The sequence below is a fragment of the Lissotriton vulgaris genome, chromosome 1_1 (assembly GCF_964263255.1).
Source record: "Lissotriton vulgaris chromosome 1_1, aLisVul1.2, whole genome shotgun sequence".
Taxonomy (NCBI): Eukaryota; Metazoa; Chordata; class Amphibia; order Caudata; family Salamandridae; genus Lissotriton; species Lissotriton vulgaris.
The window spans coordinates 875,672,276-875,693,884 of record NC_141685.1 but is presented as its reverse complement, the minus strand read 5'-3'; the positions used below and the strand labels follow the sequence as shown (position 1 = coordinate 875,693,884).

The window sequence follows — 21,609 nt, the reverse complement described above, 5'->3', positions numbered from 1 at the left end:
ACATGTTTTCAGTTTAGGTGTCTTTACTCGTTGGTTTGGAGGAGGGTGTTGATAGAATTGTTTTGTTTTTAATTGTATCATGATTATTTAAATAAAATCTACATTGGAACCTCTTTTTGAATTTTAGAAGATGTCCTGTTGGGTAAAGAAAATGCTGTTAGTAGAGCACTCTGCAACTTGGGTCCCTCTTGGCGCTAGGCATTAATGTTTTTATAACTTCTTGATTTTGTGTAACTTCTTCAAGAGAACTGATGTCTTGTTTATTTTGTACGGTTTCCACTTATCAGAAATTCTTTTAATTGTTTTTGTGATATGTTAACAGCTCAAAGTATAAATGTGGCATGGCTAAGGTGTTATGCACATGAATGTTATTCGGGAAAGTGAATCACTTGTAGACATTCGAGCCATCGGAACCTTCAGGAAAGAAAAAAGACTTGTTAAGGTGTTGGTTCATCAATTTTTATTTATTTTGTTCGCAAATGTTCGTGTTGTGTTTCCAGGTTGGGTGTAGTTTTCTGTTTTATGGCATTTTTTTCACACATCTCTACCTGTGGTTTCTGCAGATATTTTTTGATCTCTATTTTGTTGCTCTCTTTACACCAAGTGTTTTTCTTATTGCACGATCCTTGATGTGATTGAAGGAGTCTGGTTGGTAGACCTTGACTCTATGAATATCTCTGGAGATGGTGAACATTGAGCTTGCAGAGTAGTCTTTGAGGCAGCTGGTCCCTCTTCCTAGTAAAATGTTAAAATGTCCTTATTTTGTCCATGTAGTGTACATGTACTTATACCCTTACACCCAGCATTTAGTTGCGGCCTATTGGGCTGGTCGTTTTCCCTTTTCATTCCTATCTTTATCCACTTTTGTCTTTGCTCTAAGACTGCTCGTTCTAGCAATCCTGGTCTTTTTTTGCCATGCCCTATACGCAGTGTTAGCTTTGATTGTTGCTGTGTCAGTTGATTGTGGGTGTGTTCGTTCTTCCTCTGGTTTATAATCCAGTATCCTATATAAACCTTTTATACAGTCTTTTGCTTTTTTTATCAACTCAGTCTTTCAACTGTTCTTCCAATCGTTTCCCATGCTGCTCCACTTTCTTTGTCGTTACTTATATGTTGTCTGTTTTTTCTTTGTTTCAGTCCCTTCCTATCCACCTCTAGGTTTTGCTCAGCGAGTTCTTTGTTAGGTCTTGTCTGCGACCACACTCTTTTTTGAGAAAGATGTTTTCTACAAGGGGTTTGGAGCCTAAACACTGCTTATCATTTGTTGACTTCATTGTCGCTCTTATTTGCTGCTTCACTATTGGCCAGCACATGTTTGCTCCACTTATCTTTTGTGTGGAGGATGAACCAAGTACTAGTTGCTTTATTTTACAGTGCTGCTTTTTTTTTTTTTACTGTTTTTGCATCTTCTCTCCTGTTGCATAGTCCCTGACACCTGTTCATGCAGGTTATTCCTTCCCACCCTCCAGTTGTCAGTTGTTCCCCACTATTCATAAGGGGGGGATCAATATCAATACACTGCCAACGCTGGCCACATTACATCACTTTCCCCCCTGTACCGTTGCCTGCTCCTAAATTGTCCTTGCGCCCCTTACCTCCCACCCACCCTGAGGGGGAAAGCGCTATGATGTCATCTTGTTTCCTAATATGTAGCCATATTGCACATCAGCCACGGTTCTGTACAACATAACTAAAGGACATTGGCGTAGTAGATAGCGCTCGTATAGGCGAAACCTATTGGCTATGCCAATGTTTGTCTATTAAGCCTTGCCGTATCATCTTAGCTCCTCCTGTTGTATGTTTTGTGTCTTGTCCTTGATCTGTTACTCCTGGAGTAATTCCATCCTTATTGGTTATGGTCTCTTCCAGTTTTTTTTAAAAAATCCCTGTTACAGCTCGTTCTATATTTTGTTTTAGTCTCTGCTTGTCAGTTGGTTGCAGGCCGTATTTTCCATAAATTATAATTTCTTTGAATGCCGGTTGATCGGGTTTGCTTTTTTTGTCGGGTTCAGTCCCATTCTTTCCTTATCTTATGACTTTGGTTGTCAGTTGAGTGGGGGTCCATGCTTTACTCCCCTGCTTCAGTTTTGGTTTAGCCACGTTCACACCAGCTCTTTCATGGGTCTGTTTTTTTCCTTCCATGCTAAGTTTTTGTCATGTTTGCTTGATCACTGGGTACCCAATGTTCTTTTCTTTTAACCTTTAATTCAGCACATCAACTTTTCTGTAGTGCTTTAGTCATTTGGCTGTAGGTCTGTCATCCTAGCCATACCTTTTCTTTGGCAGTCCGTACGGCATTGGTCTGTACTTCACTACCCTGGTTCAGTTCCATCACGCTTCTCTCTCATCTTTGCTCATCGGATATTTGTGCTTCTGTTCTTTTTATCTCTGTTTCAAGTCATCTTAGTCATCTATTTTGCTGTTGCTCTCGGTTTGTGTGTAGGTATGTTGTTTACTTACCTGGTTAAGTCTTGCCATTCCTCATTCTGTCGACTTTTCTCATTGATTGTAATTCTAATATTGTCTCCCCGGTGGAGTCATCCTGTGGTTCTCTCCTGTCTTTGCTCAGCAGTGGTGCTCATCTATTCATTCCTGTCCCGATTGTCATTCTGTCCCATCATTTGGCTTTGCTTGTTGGTCATTTGTGGACTGCACATTCCTCCACTGGTCTAGTTCCATTCTGTCTTTATCTTTTCTTTAATCGTAGGCTTGTTTCAATATTTGTATTAGCTATACTCGTTCTTTCCTTGTCAGTTGTTGGTCTGTTTCCACTCTACTTCAGTAGTATCCCCATTGCCTGAGATATGATATTTGGGCAATTGTGCTAGGTTAATTAATCCCCTTTTTCAATTCAGCTTGCCCTCCCCTTGTAAATTCACTTACAGGCTTATGTTCCTGCTGTTATTACCCCTCTGCTCCTCAGAGAGACTGGGGGGGGGGGGGTTTCCTTCCATTTGTTTAGTTACCGTCTTGTTTACTCTTTGGTAAGTGGTGTTCAAGTTCATTTCCTCTTCGTTTACAGCACAACCTTGCCTTCTGTTTTTGTGGACTACTGAGTTGGTTGTGACTTAGTGTTTCTTGCTCCTTGGATTCTTTCTCAGTAGGTCTTAACTTGCAGCAACTTCTTCTCTCGTCTTTCTCTTTCCTAATGTTCGTTTCGTTTCTGGTTCAGCTCACCTCATCCTCTGTGCTATTTCGTTGCCTGTAGATCTGATCTTTAACCTCTTTCAGGCCATTCCGTCCTTTGCTCTTGTTCAGCAGCATTCTAGTCTCATTCGTAAATTTAGTATGGAACGGTTCACTTTCGGATAATTTCTTTATTGGTGTAGTTCCTGCTATCCTCTCATTTTATTTTCTTTGCAGTATATTGTTTTGGCTCTTTTAAGTTCTCACGTAGTCTCTCCTAAAGTCTGTTGGTGGCGAGTCAGGTTTGTTTCTTAATTGTTGCATCGCAGCCATCTTTTTGTCTGTTGGCTTTCTTTTTTCCATTTTTGTCTTCCTTGTTTAGTGGATCGTGTGCTAATTTGCCCCCCCCCCCCCCCCCCCCCCCTGATATTCTTTCTTGCCCATGTTCAGTTACACCCTTTCCTTATTCTGTTTACTTTAAATTACTATTTTTGTCCGACTTTGTTGTGCATTCGGTCACTTTTGGCTCTCTTTAGGTCTGTCTGTGCTTCTCTTGGTTCTGGTCCATTCTTTGCACCATTGGTTTAGTCGCGTGCTATCATCACTTTCGTGTTTGATCATAAAGTGATTGGTTTCTCTTAATGTATTCTGGTTTAGCTCATCCTTACCCCTGCTTTTGCTTCACACTTGCCTCTGTCCAGTTTCTTTTTCAGCTTCTTCTCTGTTTTTTTTGGCCATTTTATTGCGTTAAGTTTCCCTTTGCTTTTCCTCTCGTGTTTGTCACATCCTACATTTTGTTCTAGGGTGTGGTATTTAGTCTATCTTTTCTTCTCTGGGCTGCCCAATTGTCTGTTGTTGCTCTGTTTAGCTTGCCTCATTCAGTAGACCTGTCCATCATGGGGATTTATTTATTTATTTTATTTATTTATTTATTGACATTTGTAGAGCGCGGCGAATACCCGTGGGCGTCTCGGCGCTAGTTAAGGGATGGATCAGCAACTGGGTAAAGAAGATATACAAGGCTATTGGTCAAATAACCACGTCTTTAGCTGTTTGCGGAATGTGAACAGGGAGGGACTTGCTCGGATATGTGCAGGAAGGGTGTTCCAGAGTCTAGGGGCGGCAACCAGGAAACGCCTGTCGCCCCAGGTGACTGTTCTAGTGCAAGGCACAGCCAAGAAGTTCTGAATAGAGGAACGAAGAGATCGGGTTGGGACATGATGGAGAAGATTCTGTTTGAGAAAGTGGGGAGCTTGATTATTGAGTGACTTGTAAACAATACACAGCGATTTGAATTTGATACGGCTGCGTATCGGGAGCCAATGGAGATCCCTAATGATGTTTGTAACTGGTGCGAACTTGGGGATCCCAGCCAGCATTCGTGCGGCTGCATTTTGGATTGACTGCATCTTATTTGTCACTCGGACTTGGGCATTTAAGAATAGAGCATTACAATAGTCCAAGGAGGACAGGACTAGTGAGCTGACCAGTGTTTTCCCGGCCGTGTTCGGTAGGAAAGGTAGTATTTTCCTAATCATTCTCAATTTCATATGAGCTGAAGCCGCAGTTTTATTCGCATGTGCCATAAAATTGAGGCCAGCATCGAAGATGACGCCTAGATTTCTCACTTTGCTAGCTGGACTCGGCGGGGGACCGAAAGATGGTGGCCACCAGACAGGTGACCAGCCCGGGGAGAGGTGACCGAAGATGACCACTTCCGTTTTTTCTGAATTGAGTTTCAGACAATTCGTATTTACTTTAGGTCGTTCCCCTGGTTGTCCTAATCTTAATCTCTGCTCGTCGGGCGGCTGTGTGCCTGAACTACCCATACTTCCTATGTCTCCACACCCCGTTCAGCGCATGCGTGGCTTTTTTTTCCGTTCCCTGCCTACTTATGTGGTTCTCTCTTGCCCCGCACCCTTTCCCAGTCAGTGAGTAGTTTGTTTCTCTCCTGATTTAGGGCCGCCTGTCATTGTTACTCCATTGCGTCTCATGAGGTGCACAAGGACATCGACCGGTCCTCGCTGCCGCCCCCACCACCCCAGATGTTGCATGCGCATATTGCTTGAGGGGAGGTGGTGTATGTGGGGGTTGCTTCTGTCCTCTGTTCACACTGCCCTCTGTACTGCTCCCTGCCCTATCACTTGCTTCTTAGCTTTTAACAAGGGGCTGTTCCTGCTCAGCTGCTGAGGGTGGGTCATGTGGCCTTTGTCGACTCCGCCCCCTCTCCCCACCCCTCTCTCGTGATGTTTTTTTGTTTGTTTATATGAGCCCCCCCCCTCCTTTTTAAATACATGCATGTGGTGTGTTTGCACGTAGAAACTGGCAAAATGGATTCAGATAGCTGCGGTCCTCTGTGTGATAAATGCCAGGGTCTGTTTGTCTGTGGATGTCACCACTGAGGTAAAGCTCCTTCACTCAACACCCGTGACCCCGCATGCTGTCACAACGCGGTCGTTACAACGGCTGCATTGTGACCACGCACACCATTGCTCTGCAACTTGTTACGACTTGCGGGGGGGGGGGGAGAAGGTGTTGGATTTAAAATCCAACGCCTTCCCTAGTGTCCGCACAGACTGGAGTTGGAATAGTACATTTTACTATTCCAATATCCAGCACCACTCCTCCGCAAGTCGTTGTAACGACTTGCAGAGAAATGGTATGCGTTGTCACAACGCGGACGTTGTTATGACCGCGTTGTGACAGCATGCGGAATAATGACATGCAGAGAGAAGAGGTATATTCCACCACTGAACATGTCGCGGCCCGAGTCCCGGTACCTGAGTGTCTGGTCAAGCTAGAACAGAGTGATTTTTGCGGCTGTTATAGGCCGCAGCCCGGCACCCTTAATTTGTTTGCGGTACCTGGTGTCGCCCTGGTCCTGGCTGTGTTTCGCTGTTACTGGTTTCACTGGTCGCACCGTGTTTCTGTTTGGTTTCAGTAATCGAGAGTTGAACTGGCACTCTAACTAAATGTTTTGGGTTTTTAATGAAACTTGTTATGCTTTGATATTGTGATACATATCTTTTTTAATGCTAATGATGTCCCTGGTCAACCTGCTTTGTCTGAGATATCCTCAATTTGATTCCTTGATGTCCCAGTGTCATTCAACATGTGTGGGTGGCTAATGGTTTCTTTAACCACTTGGATGCTAATGACAAGGGTAACTTGTCATGCACTGCCCATTCATTTCAATGGAAATCTCATTATATAGCCTAAGAGGCCTTAGCGTCCAAGTGGTTAATGCTACTGGTTTTGCTGATCACTCATTGATTTCGTCCATACTGCTTCTCGGTCACAGAGGTTATTGGGAGGGTTTAATAACTTTGTTATTTGTTACACTTGAAAGAACCATAGTTTAGTGTAAAGATGTTACTCTGCCATTCATCCTGTCAGAAGATGGTTTGCTTTTTAATCTTGATGGTTTTGATGTTGGTTGTCTTCTCTGATATCAAATCTCTGGTGCGCTGGCACTAGTCTTTGATTTGGTAAAGGGTGAATTAATGTATTTGCATACAGTTGCAATAGCTTGGGAGAGATTTCTGATGTTGGTATGCTATACCATTTGTTCATGTTTTGTTACTTGTACTGTTCTTTTTGTGCACTCAAAACACAGACCAGTATCGGCATGCTTCTTCAATGGAGGAATATTTGTCACTTATCCGAAACAGTTTTGTTTTTCTGGCTAGAGCCCAGCTTTAAAGTTGGTAGCGGTGAAGTGCAAAAGACAGTTTGAAATGTGTTGGCATATATATATATATTTGTAAGTATGAGTGAACCTGAGACACAGCTTGTAAGTGTGTTACTGTCCTAAAGCAATTGTAATTATCTGTTCGATCTTCAATGTTTTTGGGCTACACAGTGGCATTGTCCTCTGGTATCAAGTAAGTGTCTGGTCTGTTCAGGAGTATTAAAGATCTGGATGGAGCACCTAATTGATTGGTGCTGAAAGGACCCATTGTGACATATCTGGGAGTAACTTAGTCTGAAGTGATACTCCAGATGGGCTGGCATCGGGGTTTTGATTGTCACTTAGGCCAGGAATATCCATAGTATGACGGGAAACGTCGGCAAACTGTACAGAGGGGTGATTTTAACATTTTCTGCTCTTCTAAAGATGTTGCAGACTGATTTAGGGGTGGTGGAAAAGAGCAGGAATGGAACTTGTATTTAAATTGGTTGCTTTTGGAGATCTACCTTATATAAGATACACACTGTCGTAGACAGTTTAACTTTTACTAAAAGTGCTTATGCCAGTTTAAGTACTATTACAGTCAAATCATCCTGCATATGCCATACCATGATATACTCATTGGTCAGAGATCTGACTCCAGCTGCTCTTCTTGCAGAATGCTAAATTGTCCAACATGTGACAATTTCACTTGCCTGTTGCTGAATCTCACACCTTTATTATAAGGCCTCACCTTGGTCTTCATTTTTGTTCTTATCCATGCTGCAAGATCTTAAACCCGGCTTCTTAATTTATGAAAACACAGTCAAAACTTGTTGGTGAGCTCTTGCCGAGCTTTAGCTCAAATTTAATGCTTGACGAATATCCTCTATGGGAGTGTTTGGTTTTAGGCTGGACCAATCTGTCCTTTCTGTTAGATCTGGTTCATTACTAAAGGAGGAAACTCGGGCCACAAACATCCATAGATTGTTAATTGTGTAATCTTGGAATTATAAGCCAAATTCATTGGGCAAGAGCCCACATCACCACACTAGAAAGTAAAGTAAAAGAGGCCATTTATTAGTATCATGATGGATGTCTTATCATTGTTACTTATCTGTCCTAACAGTTACTTCCTGCAGTGGAAATCTATGCGAATTTCCCCCCAGCGAATGGAGCTTTGGCAGCACCCATTAGCTAATTAGCTCCTGGGATTACTCTTGCGCTCTTCCTTTAATACTGTCACTATTCTGGATACACACCCAAGCTGTCAAGATTCACGTTTGAGTTAAACACTGTGCCCTAAATGAAGTTCAAGCATATTAGACCACAATGTACTCGGGGCTTTAACACTATTGCTAGATCAAACCTTTAGATTAGTGGCAACAGTTTATTATTTCTGTATTAATGTTACACTGAAAGTTATCTAAGCCTCTATTAGGAGTCACTGACGCTCTCTTAGGGTGTGGGAGCAGTTTTGAGCTCCACCCCCTTCTTAAGTATACACACATTAATTTGGGTGAGCTCCTACTGCCTAATAATTGGGCACCATGGACATTAATTACTTGCATGTTAGTCTCGCCCAAGGACCCCTTAAGGTAACTGCACCGTGAGAGGCCAGGATGTTAATCCTACTTCATTCGATAAACCATCATGTATTACTGGTAATCAGTTTTCAAGGTTCCTAATACTGTGTTCAGTATTAAGATTTCACACGCCACTCTCTTCCGAGTGCTGGATGACCAGCAACAGTCAAAGTGTTCTGTGTAAAATACATTTGAACCTTTACAGCTAGGTCTAGGCTATACGTAAAAGAGAATTTAACAAGTCATTCTTAATGAGATGGATTCCAATGTAGGCATGAGGCATATAGTCCCTTCATAGAAACCATACCCATTGGAACCATATAGGGGCATACACTGGTGTTGCTCTCCGAGGCGACTGAAGCAGTTTTATACCTCCTTCTGGACACCGCCTCCCAGTTTAGTGTTGGAACTCGGCCTGGTTGAATCTTCCCTAATGATCTGGAATGTGGGCGGCCTGGCATATTGAGTTGGTGATAAGGCTGACCACAATGTGCACTGGCGTGAGATTTGTTTTCTGAGCTGGACAGTTGATCTGAGATTTCTATAGAAACTGGCCAGAGAAAGTGCGCCTCTTGCACTTTGAGGTAAAAGGATGGTAACAACCACTCAACTGTAGCAGTCCGAGAGAATGTAAGTGTGTGGTTTGGCCTTTTATTACCTGCAGTGTGATTTGATAGGACTGCCACTGTATTCTTTGGCGGTGCAATTCGAGGACATCAATATCTAGAGGTATTCTTTATTTTGGGCAGTGAGAGCAGATGCACCGACCTAGTGGTTTTTTTCAGTCTGTGCACGGATTCAGTGAAGTTGGGCTGCATTCCCTGCATAGAGGGTATGGAGGCATTCTTTATTCTATTTAGCAATACAGTGACGGAACATAAATACTTAGTTTGCCTTTATTCAGTACAGTGTGAGGCTACAGATGCCTTGATGCAGTGATAAACAATAAGTATTGCTTCTAGTCATTCCTTATTTTGTACACAGTAATACAGCGAGGGAATGCAAACGTCTACAGGCGATCTTTAGTTCGGGCAGTGAGACATTACAAATGGCTAAAGGCTTTCTTATTGTGTACACTGACATTGAACAAAGGTGCCTAGAGGCCCTTCTTTCTGCCATGCCATAATGAGCTATACAAGTGTCTAGAGGTGAGCTTTTATCAAGGGCAGTCAGAGGATATAAATGTCTAGAGTTCATCTCTATTTAATGCACCTAAACAATGAGCTAGGATACAGATTCTTAGAAGATGTACTTTCGTTATGGATAGCAAGCTGTGAGACATTTCTTTGGTGTAGAGAGAGAGAATACAAAATAAAATTTTTGTTTTGTTCTCTTCACCACTTTAGATGTGTGGTTAAGGAAGTGGAAAGCAATATTAGCGCCATCTTTTGGGGAATGTCTTGGTAGCATTAGATTTAATTAATCTCAATTCTGGTGCAAAAGTTCAGACATACGCAATAAAGACACACAACGTGTGCAGTAAAACCTATTAATAATAAAGCCCGTTCTCAAGATACCTAATTAGTTTCCATGTCATATCAACCATACAAGAAAAAATACTGCATGATCATATTCAGATTTAGTTGCTATGCATAGAAATACGGGCTCCAACAGCAGTTCTCAGAAAGCACCTTTATGAGCGATTGACTCATTGAGTTGAAGTAGCATACTACGTGCTGCCCTAGAGTTTGTAATATTGCGCCTCTTTATCAGGGTGAGCAAAAAGTTATTTGTGTACATAAAATAAAAACCACCAAAGAATAGAAAGAGCAATGTGGATTGCCCTAAGCTCCCATTGCTTGGGCACGGCAAGGAGTCGAGGTTTGCTTGAAAGCCGGAGGGGAAGTATAACAAATGCTTGACGGTCCCAGCCCTAAAGCGGAACAGTAAACTGCGCTCCCAGCAGCCCAAAGATTTAGTCGGTTCCCTGCAATTCAGCTGTTACAAGATTCAATATACAGCCACACATGTCTTTCTAATCTAATCTGTGGCCAATCTTCTATCACGAAAAAATGTGTACAGAGCTAGTAGTAAATGTAGGAATATCAACAATTGTAATATAGAACACAATAGGTACTATATATTTCTCCTGTCCAGCCGGACCAGGAATTTATTTCATTAGAATCACAAAATAAATTGAATACAGAGACAGCAGATACTTAAAGTAGGGCACAGTCCTGTACCGTACTAGTGAAAGAAACGCAGTGGTAGAAAAAGGAATACAAGAGTAACCAATTTTAAGCAAACGAGTTTACACCCTGGCTAGCCATAGGATATTCATTTCATTACCTTATCTAAGGCAATCTGTAATAATATCTGTTGTAAGGCTTGCCTCCTTATTTTTCCATACTGCAAACCATAGCAGGGTAGGAAGGGGACATGTGTAATCTTCTATTACGGGTAAATTCAATTCACAGTGACTGAAAATGGGCAGAGGAAATGTGAGCTGCCAAAACCCTCTGACAAAATCTGTATTCTTGAATAGTTTTGCATTTGGTAATGCCCCATACCTCACCCGTATGTAGCCATTGGAAGATGTCGCATTGTGAAAATTTGCAAAAGGGGCATGAGGCCCCCCCCAATGAGCCGTTCACCTTGGAAAATGCATTTCTACAATGAGCAACATGTGCTGTGCCAGACCCGTTGGCAGTGAAAACTTGACCTAGGTAAGAGGAAGTGCTAATGCATTTTAAACTATGGTAGCCAACTGTAAGCTAGGACAAATTATGCTTCCTCTGACCACAAGCCATGATATAAGAATATGCAAAATTAGTACGTAGGTCGAGCTTGGCCATAAAATTCACAAATCCTTAGACTAAAAGATGCAGGGCCCTAGGTGTGCGAGCCATCAACACTGCATCGTCCGCATACAACCATGATCGTAACAAGGACTCTTTTTTTTTCTTTGGGAACATCAGAAGTGGTGGTTAATAAAAAAGGTGGAGGTTGTTACTCTATAAAATAAGAGTGCTAAAACGCACCCTTGTCTCGCACCCCGAAAATTGCCAATATATTTAGAAACCTCCCCCTAAATATTTATTCCTAATTCTGGCCTTCATGTAAATCGTTAAAAAGTGCACATGTGCTTCATCCATCTCACATGCCATCTGTTTAATTGCACTCCTAATCTCTTCGAGTGTAATGTCCCGGCCCAGCTGTTTCGCCGGCTCGTCCAGCTGCAGAAGTGTCATGTTCTCTAAGAAGGACTCAATGTCAGCCTCACCTGCTGCTAACGTACTCTCATATAGCTTCTCATAATACTCCCGGAACCTATTCATGATCCCACTCTGAGTGTAGATCGTAGTACCCTCATCCGCCCCTAGTGCCAAGATCGGGGAGCCCCCGTAATAGGATTAGACAGCCATGCCAACAGCGTTCCCGCCTTGTCTCCTTCCGCATGAGCCTTCTCAACATATTTCTTGTAATCAAAACAGCGCAACCTCTATCTCCGTGGCCAGCGTTTTCTTAGCCTCTATTACTTCCTTTTGTTCCTCTGGGTGCTCCGGCCTCGCCTGTTCCGCCAACCTCAATCGTTGTTCTGCTCTTTCAACGTCCTGCAGCAGGTCTTTCCTTACTCCAGCGTACTTGCTTATGCATAGCCCTCTTACCACCACCTTAAAGGTGTCCCATTTCACTGCTCTAGTAGAAGCGGACCCTGCGTTCTCATTAAAGTAGTGCATTATCCACTCTCCCAACTCCCTTTAGAACACTGGGTCATCCAACGTCTCTTGCGCTATCTCCATGTAGAGATTTCGGCCTTTTCCCTCGTCCAATGTATGGTAACCAGTAATGGGTTGTGGTCGGACAGAGTCCTAGCGAGGTACTCGGAGTGGGTTATGGAGGGCACCACTGATTTGGAGCACAGTATGGCATCCAGCCGAACATGAAGCTTGTGCAGTGCTGAGAAGTAAGAATATTCCCTATCCTGCGGGTGATGTCCTCCACACATCCACCAAATTCCATCTAGTTTGCCAATCAAGTCTATACTTGGACAGTATACGAATTGGGGAATCTGGCAAGCGGGGGTGAGACCTGTCCATTGACGTATCTGCTATCGAATTAAAATCTCCTCCCAATATTATCGGGCCCGCCAAGTAATGTGCTAAAGTGCCGGACATCCGATCCAGGAATCGCACCTGATCCAAGTCGGGGCATAGATACAACATATTAGCTCCCTGCCATACAAGCGCCCTTCAACCGCAACATATCTGCCCTCACAGTTTATTGTTTGTTTAGTTACCTGAAAGGGGACCCAGCCCTGACCCAAATCAACGCCCCCCTCGCAAATGCCGAATAAGATGTATTAAAAACCTGTCCCCTCCAGCTACGCTGTAGTGCTAGTCCCTCCGATTTAGTGAGGTGCGTTTCTTGGAGCAGTGCTATATGTACCCCTCTCCTGACCAGATATGCATGAACCTTATGGCGCCTTGTCATCGTTTGTAGCCCCTGTACATTCCAAGTGATACAACACAAATCAGGCACTACTCCCATCATCATAGTTCAACCCCTTCTCCCCTCCTTGTACATAAATAAACACACTGGTGAACCCCATATCCCAACTATTCCCCCTACTCCCCCACCCTACCAAGAACAGGCCCTAAAACAAAACTTAGTCCCCATCCAAACCATTCCAGCACATACCTAAGCCCAGCAATAGCCACTGCAGGCATGCCTTAAGGGCAATGGGGGGGCCTAGCGCCAACGGGTGACCGCCTGCGTTCATATAGTAACCACGCCGCAATCCCCCAAGAAAACACAGCTAACTTCTCCCACCCATGCACCTTTCAATAATTCAACAAGTCACTGTGCATTGAGGTACGTTCCCACCCGGGGCGGCCTCCCAAAATACCCTCACAAGCCACCTCGCGCCAACAGCTCTCAACGACAGTATAGTACATGGCCTGGGTTCATCCTTCCCGGCAGCCTTTCAACTCCAGTTTCCGGAAGTTCAATCCATCACTCATCCATGAGTCCATCTGCTGTGCCCGGGGTGACCTGCGGCATCCGAACACTCCTGACTTCTGAGGTCTCAGTGTCCGACTGTGTTTTGTCCTTCTCCGTGCTCCCTGGCGACTGCAACATCTGGCTGCCAGACAACGCAGTCACTGCCTCCAATGCTTCCTGTCTTTCCAACTCAGTTTGGGACTGCGATGGTTTCGGCATACCTTGTCGCCAGCGTGGAAGGCACTGTGATTGGCGCTGGGGCTGTCCCTCAGAGGCTTCCCGCAAGCGTCGATCCTTTCGGTCTGTTCCAGCCCTGTAAGTTTCCAGCCACGCCCATTCGTCCTCTGGGGTGTCATGGAAATGAGTGCCACCATCTAACATTATTTTCAATTTCGCTGGGAATAGCAACGAGTATTGAAGGCCTTCCAAACTCAGCTCTTTTAACTGCCAGGAATGATGTGCGACGGCGCTGGATCTCCAGTGTGTAATCCGAGAATATAGTCACTTTGCCATTGTCGACTTGGTACGACACATCCGTCCGCGCCTTCTGGAGTAGGAGGACCTCTGTCTCTATAATGTAAGAGCCTAGCTATTACCGGGCGTGGGGGACGCCCCGGCTGCGGCGGCCTAGCAGGCACTCTGTGTGCGCGTTCAAATGTGAAGAAGGGAGAGAGACCCTCCGCTGCCACCACTGTCCTCAACCAGTTCTCCAGGTATTGCACCATGTCTGACCCCTCCACTTTTTCAGGTAGGCCCACCATGCAAATGTTATTTCGCATATTCCGGCTTTCCGCATCCTCCGCACGCTTCTCCAGCGCTTGTATGCAGTCTAGCACATCTGTCATCTTGCTCTCCAGTACCTTTTGGGCCGTTGTCACCTCCTGCATTGTTACTTCCACCTGTTTCACTCTATCCCCCAGCTTGGAGTGGTCTGCCCTCAGTAGTCCTAGCCCTGTTGCTACCTGTGCAATGTCTTGTTGCAGGGCTGTGCACGAGTCCGCAAAAGCCGCCAGTATGCGGCCAAACTGTTTTTTGCAACTGAGGGTCCTGGGCCTCATTCACTCCATCCGACTCAGCCTGGGATTGCAATTCGCCGTCCGGTGGCTGGGGCGCTCCCTCCTGCTTTCCTCTCTGCTTCCCCATGTTCTGGGCCCCCTGATGCCGGTCAGGTGCGAGTGTGCTTGCCGTGGTGCCCCGGGCTCCCAGAGTGCCACCAGTGCTCGCTTCTTCCCCAAAGGAGTTCAGGTGCCCCGCTTGTCAGGGAGGACTTCCCTCAGTAGCCTCGGTGCCTCAGCGTGCAGTCCATCAGCCCCCTTCCACAACCTAAGGGCAGGTAGTTTCAAACAAATCCTGGCTTCCCCAGTTCAAAATCAGCAATAGTGTGCCCCTCGCACCTAGAGGCTGCAGCAATGGTAGAGGAGCCACGACCCGGCCCTCACTGGAAGTCCATGCGTCACTGCCTCACCGCCCGGAGCACCACTCAGTTCATGTCCCTCCTACAGTACCAAGCCAAGCTCAGTCCTCTAAGGCCTGTGTACCGCCATGTGGTAATTGCTGGCAGCGTGGTTCTCTCATCTCCGGTAGCGCCGCAGCCAGCACTGCCTGTCGTGTCCCGGCTCGCGGGGCTGTCTCTCCCAGGTGTCCGTCTCATGTAAACTGTAGCTGCCCCCTTCGCCGGCTGCCAGGCGGGCCCAGAGCAGTCCCCTCCAGCAGGGCCTCCGCTCTCCACACGCACCCACCTCTTCATGTATTACCTCATCATAACACAAATGACAAAGAGAAGTGTGGGGGCTCACGGTTCGATTGCTAGCGTCTGCTCACTATCATGTGACTCTGGGCAATAGATCACTTAATCTCCTCAACGGCCTCCTTAGCGCCTCAATAGTCACGTTTTTACAAATCTGGAATTTGTTGTCCATTTATGCCACCCTCCAACTCTAGATATGCACAATGGGGGTTGGCTGCATGGCCTGGCCTCTGGCTAGACTATCTCTCTGCCCATCACTGCTATTACTTCACAATCCTACTCTGTGCACTGTCTTTGACTATGCACAGCAGTTTTTAGACCGGGCCTGCCTATAACAACCTCACAGTCTTTAACGGTGAGCAGTAGAGAGTTGGTCCCCTGCCCCAAATGGCCTTAACTTTGAGGCTGTGCTCACCCTGCCCCCATATGGATCATTTCCGTTTCTCCTGCCCATGACACTGGGCCGATTTTGCTTTAATGTGTCCCAAACGTTTTCTTCAGAGTTGTGGCTAGCCATTCAGATCACTTGGTACCATAGTAATTAAATGGCCGACAAATCTCCCTTGGGACTCAGCCCCTATGTGTGTGTGTGTGGTTTTTTTCCCCTTTCAATTTTTTGGGGCTGTGTGAGCCCCACTAGACCAATCTCTAAATGCTAATTTCTCAAATAGCTGAACGTGTTTTAACCAAATCACAAAACGCACACCTTTGTCAAAGGTCTTTTTCTTTTTGCAGAAATGGGTAGGAATACATTATGCTGTTTTTTTTTTATGAATTGGAGATCAGTTATTCGTGGAAATTAAAATCGGAAATTGATGTTTTTGGACCCCTATTTTTTTTTCTAGGTCGATGAGCAGAAAACTCTGCATGAAAGAGCCAAACTGAGTAAACTTCCTTTTTTTATAGAGAAGTGTGCTGATTTTTCGAATAGCTACAAAGTTGTCAGTGAAACAAAAAAACCCTCTTCCGATGGAAGCTCTGATCTAACTGTAGCTAAAAAACTGAAAACTCCTTTTTCCTAAATAGTCCCTCTTCCTCCTCGGTCACTACTAGTTCTTATAGCGCGGGGATGCCTCCGGGTCACCAGGCGCTCTACAAATCGTTAAATAATAAATAAGAATAATATAGTTTTTTTTAGTTGTTTTCACATTTGTTTTGTTGATGGTATAGCTCCAAACCCCCTTATTGTTTTGTGTTTCTGTACATACATATTCACTGTAAAACAAAGGTTAAGGTGATGTTTTAGAAAGGTGGAAAATCCAGTTTAATCGTAACATTTTAAGCTAAAGAACAATGGAAAATAACTGAAGTAACTAACTCTCACCCCTGCAATGCGTAGTGTCACCAGTGATATCATTTAGATGTCATCAGTGACGTTAGCAATGATGTCATGGAATGGATTATGATGAGTGGCGTAATATGTGAGGTCATAAGCAGTGCATGACAAGGACGTGAGTTATGCTGACAAAGATACAACAAAGAGGAATAGTCCAGAGTTAACTAATATGCAAGTTGGAAATGGTGGGTTTTAAGTCCTTTCTAGAAAGCAGAAAATGTAGAAACAATGTTAATGAACGACCTGGTATCTCAGTGGAATTTGATTTTTAGCTATTCAAGGCTTACAATCAAGGCTCGTTGGATATTGTTGAGGACCATCTGATAAAAAGCTCCGAAATCCCTGGTCTTCCGTACCTGAATACCCTGTATGTTAGCAGCACTCTGAAGTAACATAGGGGAAGAGACAGTCCCCTTTATGAAACCCAACTAAATAGTATATCGGGTACGGAAGGGAAGTGATCAGGCTTTGAAAAGCAGAAAATGCATCAGTGCAAGAGTGATATGATGAAGCCTCCGATGTTAGGAATAAAACAACTTGCAATAAAGTGAATCATTCGGAGAGGGATGTTGTCAAGCAGGTACTGGGTATAACGAACAGCAGGAAAGAAAGCAAACTTAAATGGGGCAACAGTTATAGTGGCTACATGCCAAGGATACATTTTGCCATGTCTAAACTGGACTTGGATCTGGAGCATAACATTTAAAGCAGAGATAAAAATTTGAAAGACAAAACCTAGTGATACACCAGGAGAGAGTGCACATTCTGATATTGATTACAGATGAGAAATGCCATTCCAAAATATGAATGGAGAAATGAGTAGGACCTATTTTTTCCGTAAGGTTTAGTTTGAGTAGAAAGGTCAGAGTACAAAGGCATCCATTCCGAGCACAAAGGCATCCATACCGAGCACAGAGGCATCCATACCAGGCACAAAGACGACCAGTCCTCTAGCGCGCAAGAACAGACTTAAGCAAATTTGACAGTGTCACTCCCTAGAAAGGTTGCTGTCTCTAATGCACTAAAGGGCAGAATTCCAGGTCACTCATGTCTTTGTCCTCCACCAGAAGGGTCAGCCTCTTAATAGTGCCTTGAGAAATTAAACCTGGCTCACTCATGGCATTGTCCTCTGCAAGCATGGTTGCAATCTTGGTACTGCACCATGGATCACACTGTGGTTGATTGGTAAAGGTGTCTTTTGTGAGAACGGCTGTTGACCTTTGATGCATCTTTAAATGAAATTTTGCCAGATTGACCCTTAGGTTGGCAGCAGTCATTGGGGGTTAAAGGCAGGCCTCAACAGGGGCAGGACTTGTCCTCCTTTCAAGGAGTTGGAAGAATTAGTATTAGGAAATGGGAGGAGATGTTGGCCTCTAGGGAAGATTGTGAGGTGAAGGGGGAAATTCTTGGTGAGAAGATTTTGGAAGAGAAGAAGGAATATTTACAGAATGGACTGACGGAGGACAGCATTCCAGGAAGGGTAGGAGACGTGGAAATGATTGTGGTGAGTGTAGAAAGGAGAAGTGAATCGAGATGGAACATCATTCCTTGACAAAAGGATAATCCATGGAACATGGAGTATATACAGTGCATGTCCTGGGAGCTATGACCAGTAGGATGGAGGGCCCCATGGTCTTACAGGTAGGAGGGAAGATTCCAGGAGGAGGGGTTATGTAAAAAAGAATGGGCCGGAAGGGAGTCGCTTTTGAGACTTGCCGAGGGTGCACAGGAAAGATGACTTTATGGTGTACAAACTGGAATGAGGAGAGAGTTTTTTAGAAGTATGGGAGGGAAACGTACATTGAATTAAAAAAAGAGTTTTGGATTGAGAGAAGAGGAATACATGAGAATTTCAAGGGAAAAGGGTGGTCAGAGAAAATTCTTGGTATGCAAAACGGGAATGAAATGTATATAGACCCAGGTATGGTAACCAGGCCTGTAGGAGTGTGTGTAGGTGTGATAATACCCCTTATGTTTACATGCGTGGTGGTGTATCTTTTCTTGATTTAAACATTTGTCAGTTAGTTAATTAATAGGAAAACAGTTTACAGCAGGCTGGTCCTTTGAGTGCTGTTTATACCAGAACTGTAGGGTAGTCCATTCCACAAGGTGGATTGCCTTTGGCAGTCACAAAACGGAAGGCCCTTCAACATGGTCTCACAAGTGCAGAGTCTTAATGGACTCAAGTTTGCTGTGTTTGTCGTGTGGAGTGTGTCCATGTGCCCCTCTTCCACCACAGGTTTCTCTCTCTACTCTGGAGTTTTCCTTTCTATTATGGTGAAGCATTGATGGGTAGCTGGATGCAGGTTGATGGCACAATTTGATTTCCATTGTTGCGGTTCTAAACAGCGTCTATATTTGCCATTCAGCAAATAGGATGCATTTGAAATCCGGTCACTGAGTATGTAATTCTTCAAAATGTTATAGATATATAGAAGAAAGCCATTTTTCGTTATTTGAATACCTATCCTGAATCTCTGGTCCACATTCTACCACTGTGTATGTCAGATCCACTTTTCCCCTGCCACCCTTTCCTGATCTTTCTGCGCTTCCATGGCTGTATATGATGTCTTTCGCCTATTCCACCATATCCATCATCTGCACGCTGCTGTCTAGTGCTTCGACTATCCTGAAGGCAGTTATGTTGTTGTATGTAAACTTAAAAATCTTGGAAGAATAAGTCTGATTTTCTTCTTTGCAGATTTTGGTTCCCTCTTTGATTTGGAGCATGACCTGCCTGATGAACTCATCAACTCAAATGAGCTGGGCCTGACCAACGGTGGGGACCTGAGCCAGTTGCACACCAGTCTTGGCATGGTGCAGGATGCGGCCTCCAAGCACAAGCAGCTGTCGGAACTGCTCCGCGCTGGAAGCTCCACCAACATAAACATGGGCATGGGCCCTGCAATGGGGGGGCCTCCTCAGCAAAACAGTCCTGGTATGGGATTGCTCAACAGCATGGTGAAGAGTCCAATGTCGCAGGCGGGCTTGACCTCGCCTGGCTTGGGTATGGGTGGTGGGCAAGTTCAAGGAGGGCAAAGCATGAACGCCGTGCAGGCCACGGGCATGATGTCTGGTGTGAACAGCCCGGGTGGCCAGCCGGGAATGGGCATGAGCCCTGGCATGATGGGGGCTGGAAATGGACAGGGCATGATGCAGGGACAGGTTATGAACGGTTCTCTCGGTGCTGGCAGAGGACGGCCCAACATGCCTTACCCAAGCTCTGGCATGAGCAACACTGGGAACCTTCTGGCTGAGACACTGCAGCAAGGCTCACCCCAGATGGGCCAGGTAGGACTCAGAGGCCCACAACCCGGAAGCATGAACAAGGTAAGAATCCTGCATTCAGTGTATTTGTTACCATCAACAGCACCAGTACTACTGCTTCCCTTTGTCAGGGGTAAACTATTCTGGTACTCAGAAAGGAAGCAGCAGTGTCTATGGGCTGTGGCAGAACAGGAATTATTACAACTGAGTTGGTTTTGAAAGTTTGAAGGCAAGACCGATGTGACTTGTTTTCTGTTTGAGCGTGTATATATAAAGTCACAGGTTAATAAATCTTCTTGCGGATTCACTTTATCTACCCCAGAAAAACTGCCTGTGCAAGGGATAATATCCAGTGCCTTTTCTGTCCATTAATAATTTGAAGCCTGGGCATCTCAGTGAATATTCTTCAAAGTGGTGCTTCAGAGCTCCTTTCAACAAATTTCATTACCACAACATTCAGTAATCGTGTGAGACTTGTAAGTGACTCAAAGATGTTCAGTATTACGACCAAGCTAGTTCTGAATTCTTGTTCTGAATAGTGATTGTCGTACACAGCTGCAATATGTTTGGAGGGAGGTACGTTCTTGAAAGCCATGAGTAAGCAATCTGCCTTAGTAATGTCAGGAGCTGCTCCAATGCGTCCTGTTCACCTCATGTAGATTGTTGCAATTTTCTGTTATTTCAGGCCTTTTTTCTGCCCTTTCAGGGCTGAGCCCACTGACACATTCCTGGTTTCTGGGCAGATTATGTTGTTCTCTCTCATTACTTTATCCCTGGAAGGTAAACGTATACTTGTAGAAACCTCTGAAGTCCTGTAAATCCTTGAGAGAGGAGGCAGAGCGTGAAGAAAAGGATTCCTCTGACACCGTATGCAGTTAAAATTCGTTTAAAAAGTTATATCTGCAAACTTGCAAGGAAGCAGTAGTGTCTTGTTTAGTATAGTAACATCAATATGAAAATTGGGGGAGATGTGACTGTATGTTCTACAAATCTGTCTAGTTGCTCTGACACCGTACACATTAGCCATCTCCGTATATATATTTTTGTACGGAACAATTTTGTTGCACCTTTTCATGGAGGTTGCAGGTGAATTGTGTCCCTGCGTAATATTTAGTAAATATTAGTGAAACGTGAGAATGGTGGTTGTGCTTGGGCTGTCACTTTATTTTTTAGCTGAGAAAACTGTGGGTGTCAAAGACTGAGAATAAAGTTTATCAACCCGAATCCCATAGTGCTCCAACTTTAGATCCCTGCTCTAGATTGTTACTTTTTTACCCTTTAATCCGTATTCACAATTTTACAGGGCTTTAGGAGGAGACCAAAGATTATCTTGGTATTTAAGTCTTGTACTGGGAATGTGTCTTTAACAGTGACCAGTGATCTGCAGGAGAAGATTCCATATATTGAAACTGTTAGACTTTATTAGTGTAAAATGGCATAAGAGCTCCTAAATCACATTTCTGTGGATAGGGGTGCACCCACCATCAGTTAATTTTTAACACGCTTAAACAGAAAATGACCAAATTACGCATCTAGAAGCCAGTGAATAGGAATTCACTGTTTGATTGGTATATGGTGTTTGTTTAATCTTTGCTATTTTTCGGTCTCTCCTCTAGACTGCGCATGCACTGCCTTGGAGAGACGTGCTGTATTTACATTGAGGGGTTCAGTCCGCCCATAGGCTTTACCTTTTGCTGGCTCTGTCGCTTTTATTCTTTCTCGCCATTTAACCATGGCATGTATGCATCACGCCTCTTCCTGTGTTTAGCCGTCCCAGAGAGCATGGACCAATTACAACTATCCATCCACTGATGACAATTTTGTTTTAGTAATTACTTTTGTCTTTAACAGCTATGAGTGCTCATGTTTTCACTCGCTTTCATCTCCATTTCTGTAAACTGGCCTATAAATCATGTTCTAATCTCGTCACATT

At 44.4% G+C, this 21,609-nt stretch overlaps 1 protein-coding gene across 4 annotated transcripts in view; it reads left to right on the top strand.

The window, feature by feature from the left end:
• The window catches only part of EP300 (EP300 lysine acetyltransferase), a 520,590-nt gene that overhangs the window by 9,208 nt on the left and 489,773 nt on the right, over positions 1-21,609 (top strand). For all 4 annotated transcript variants that reach the window (XM_086958296.1, XM_086958288.1, XM_086958278.1 and 1 more), the window contains exon 2: positions 19,111-19,739. In XM_086958296.1, coding sequence (XP_086814422.1) covers positions 19,111-19,739 — 629 coding nt within the window. The remainder of the gene's footprint in view (positions 1-19,110; positions 19,740-21,609) is intronic.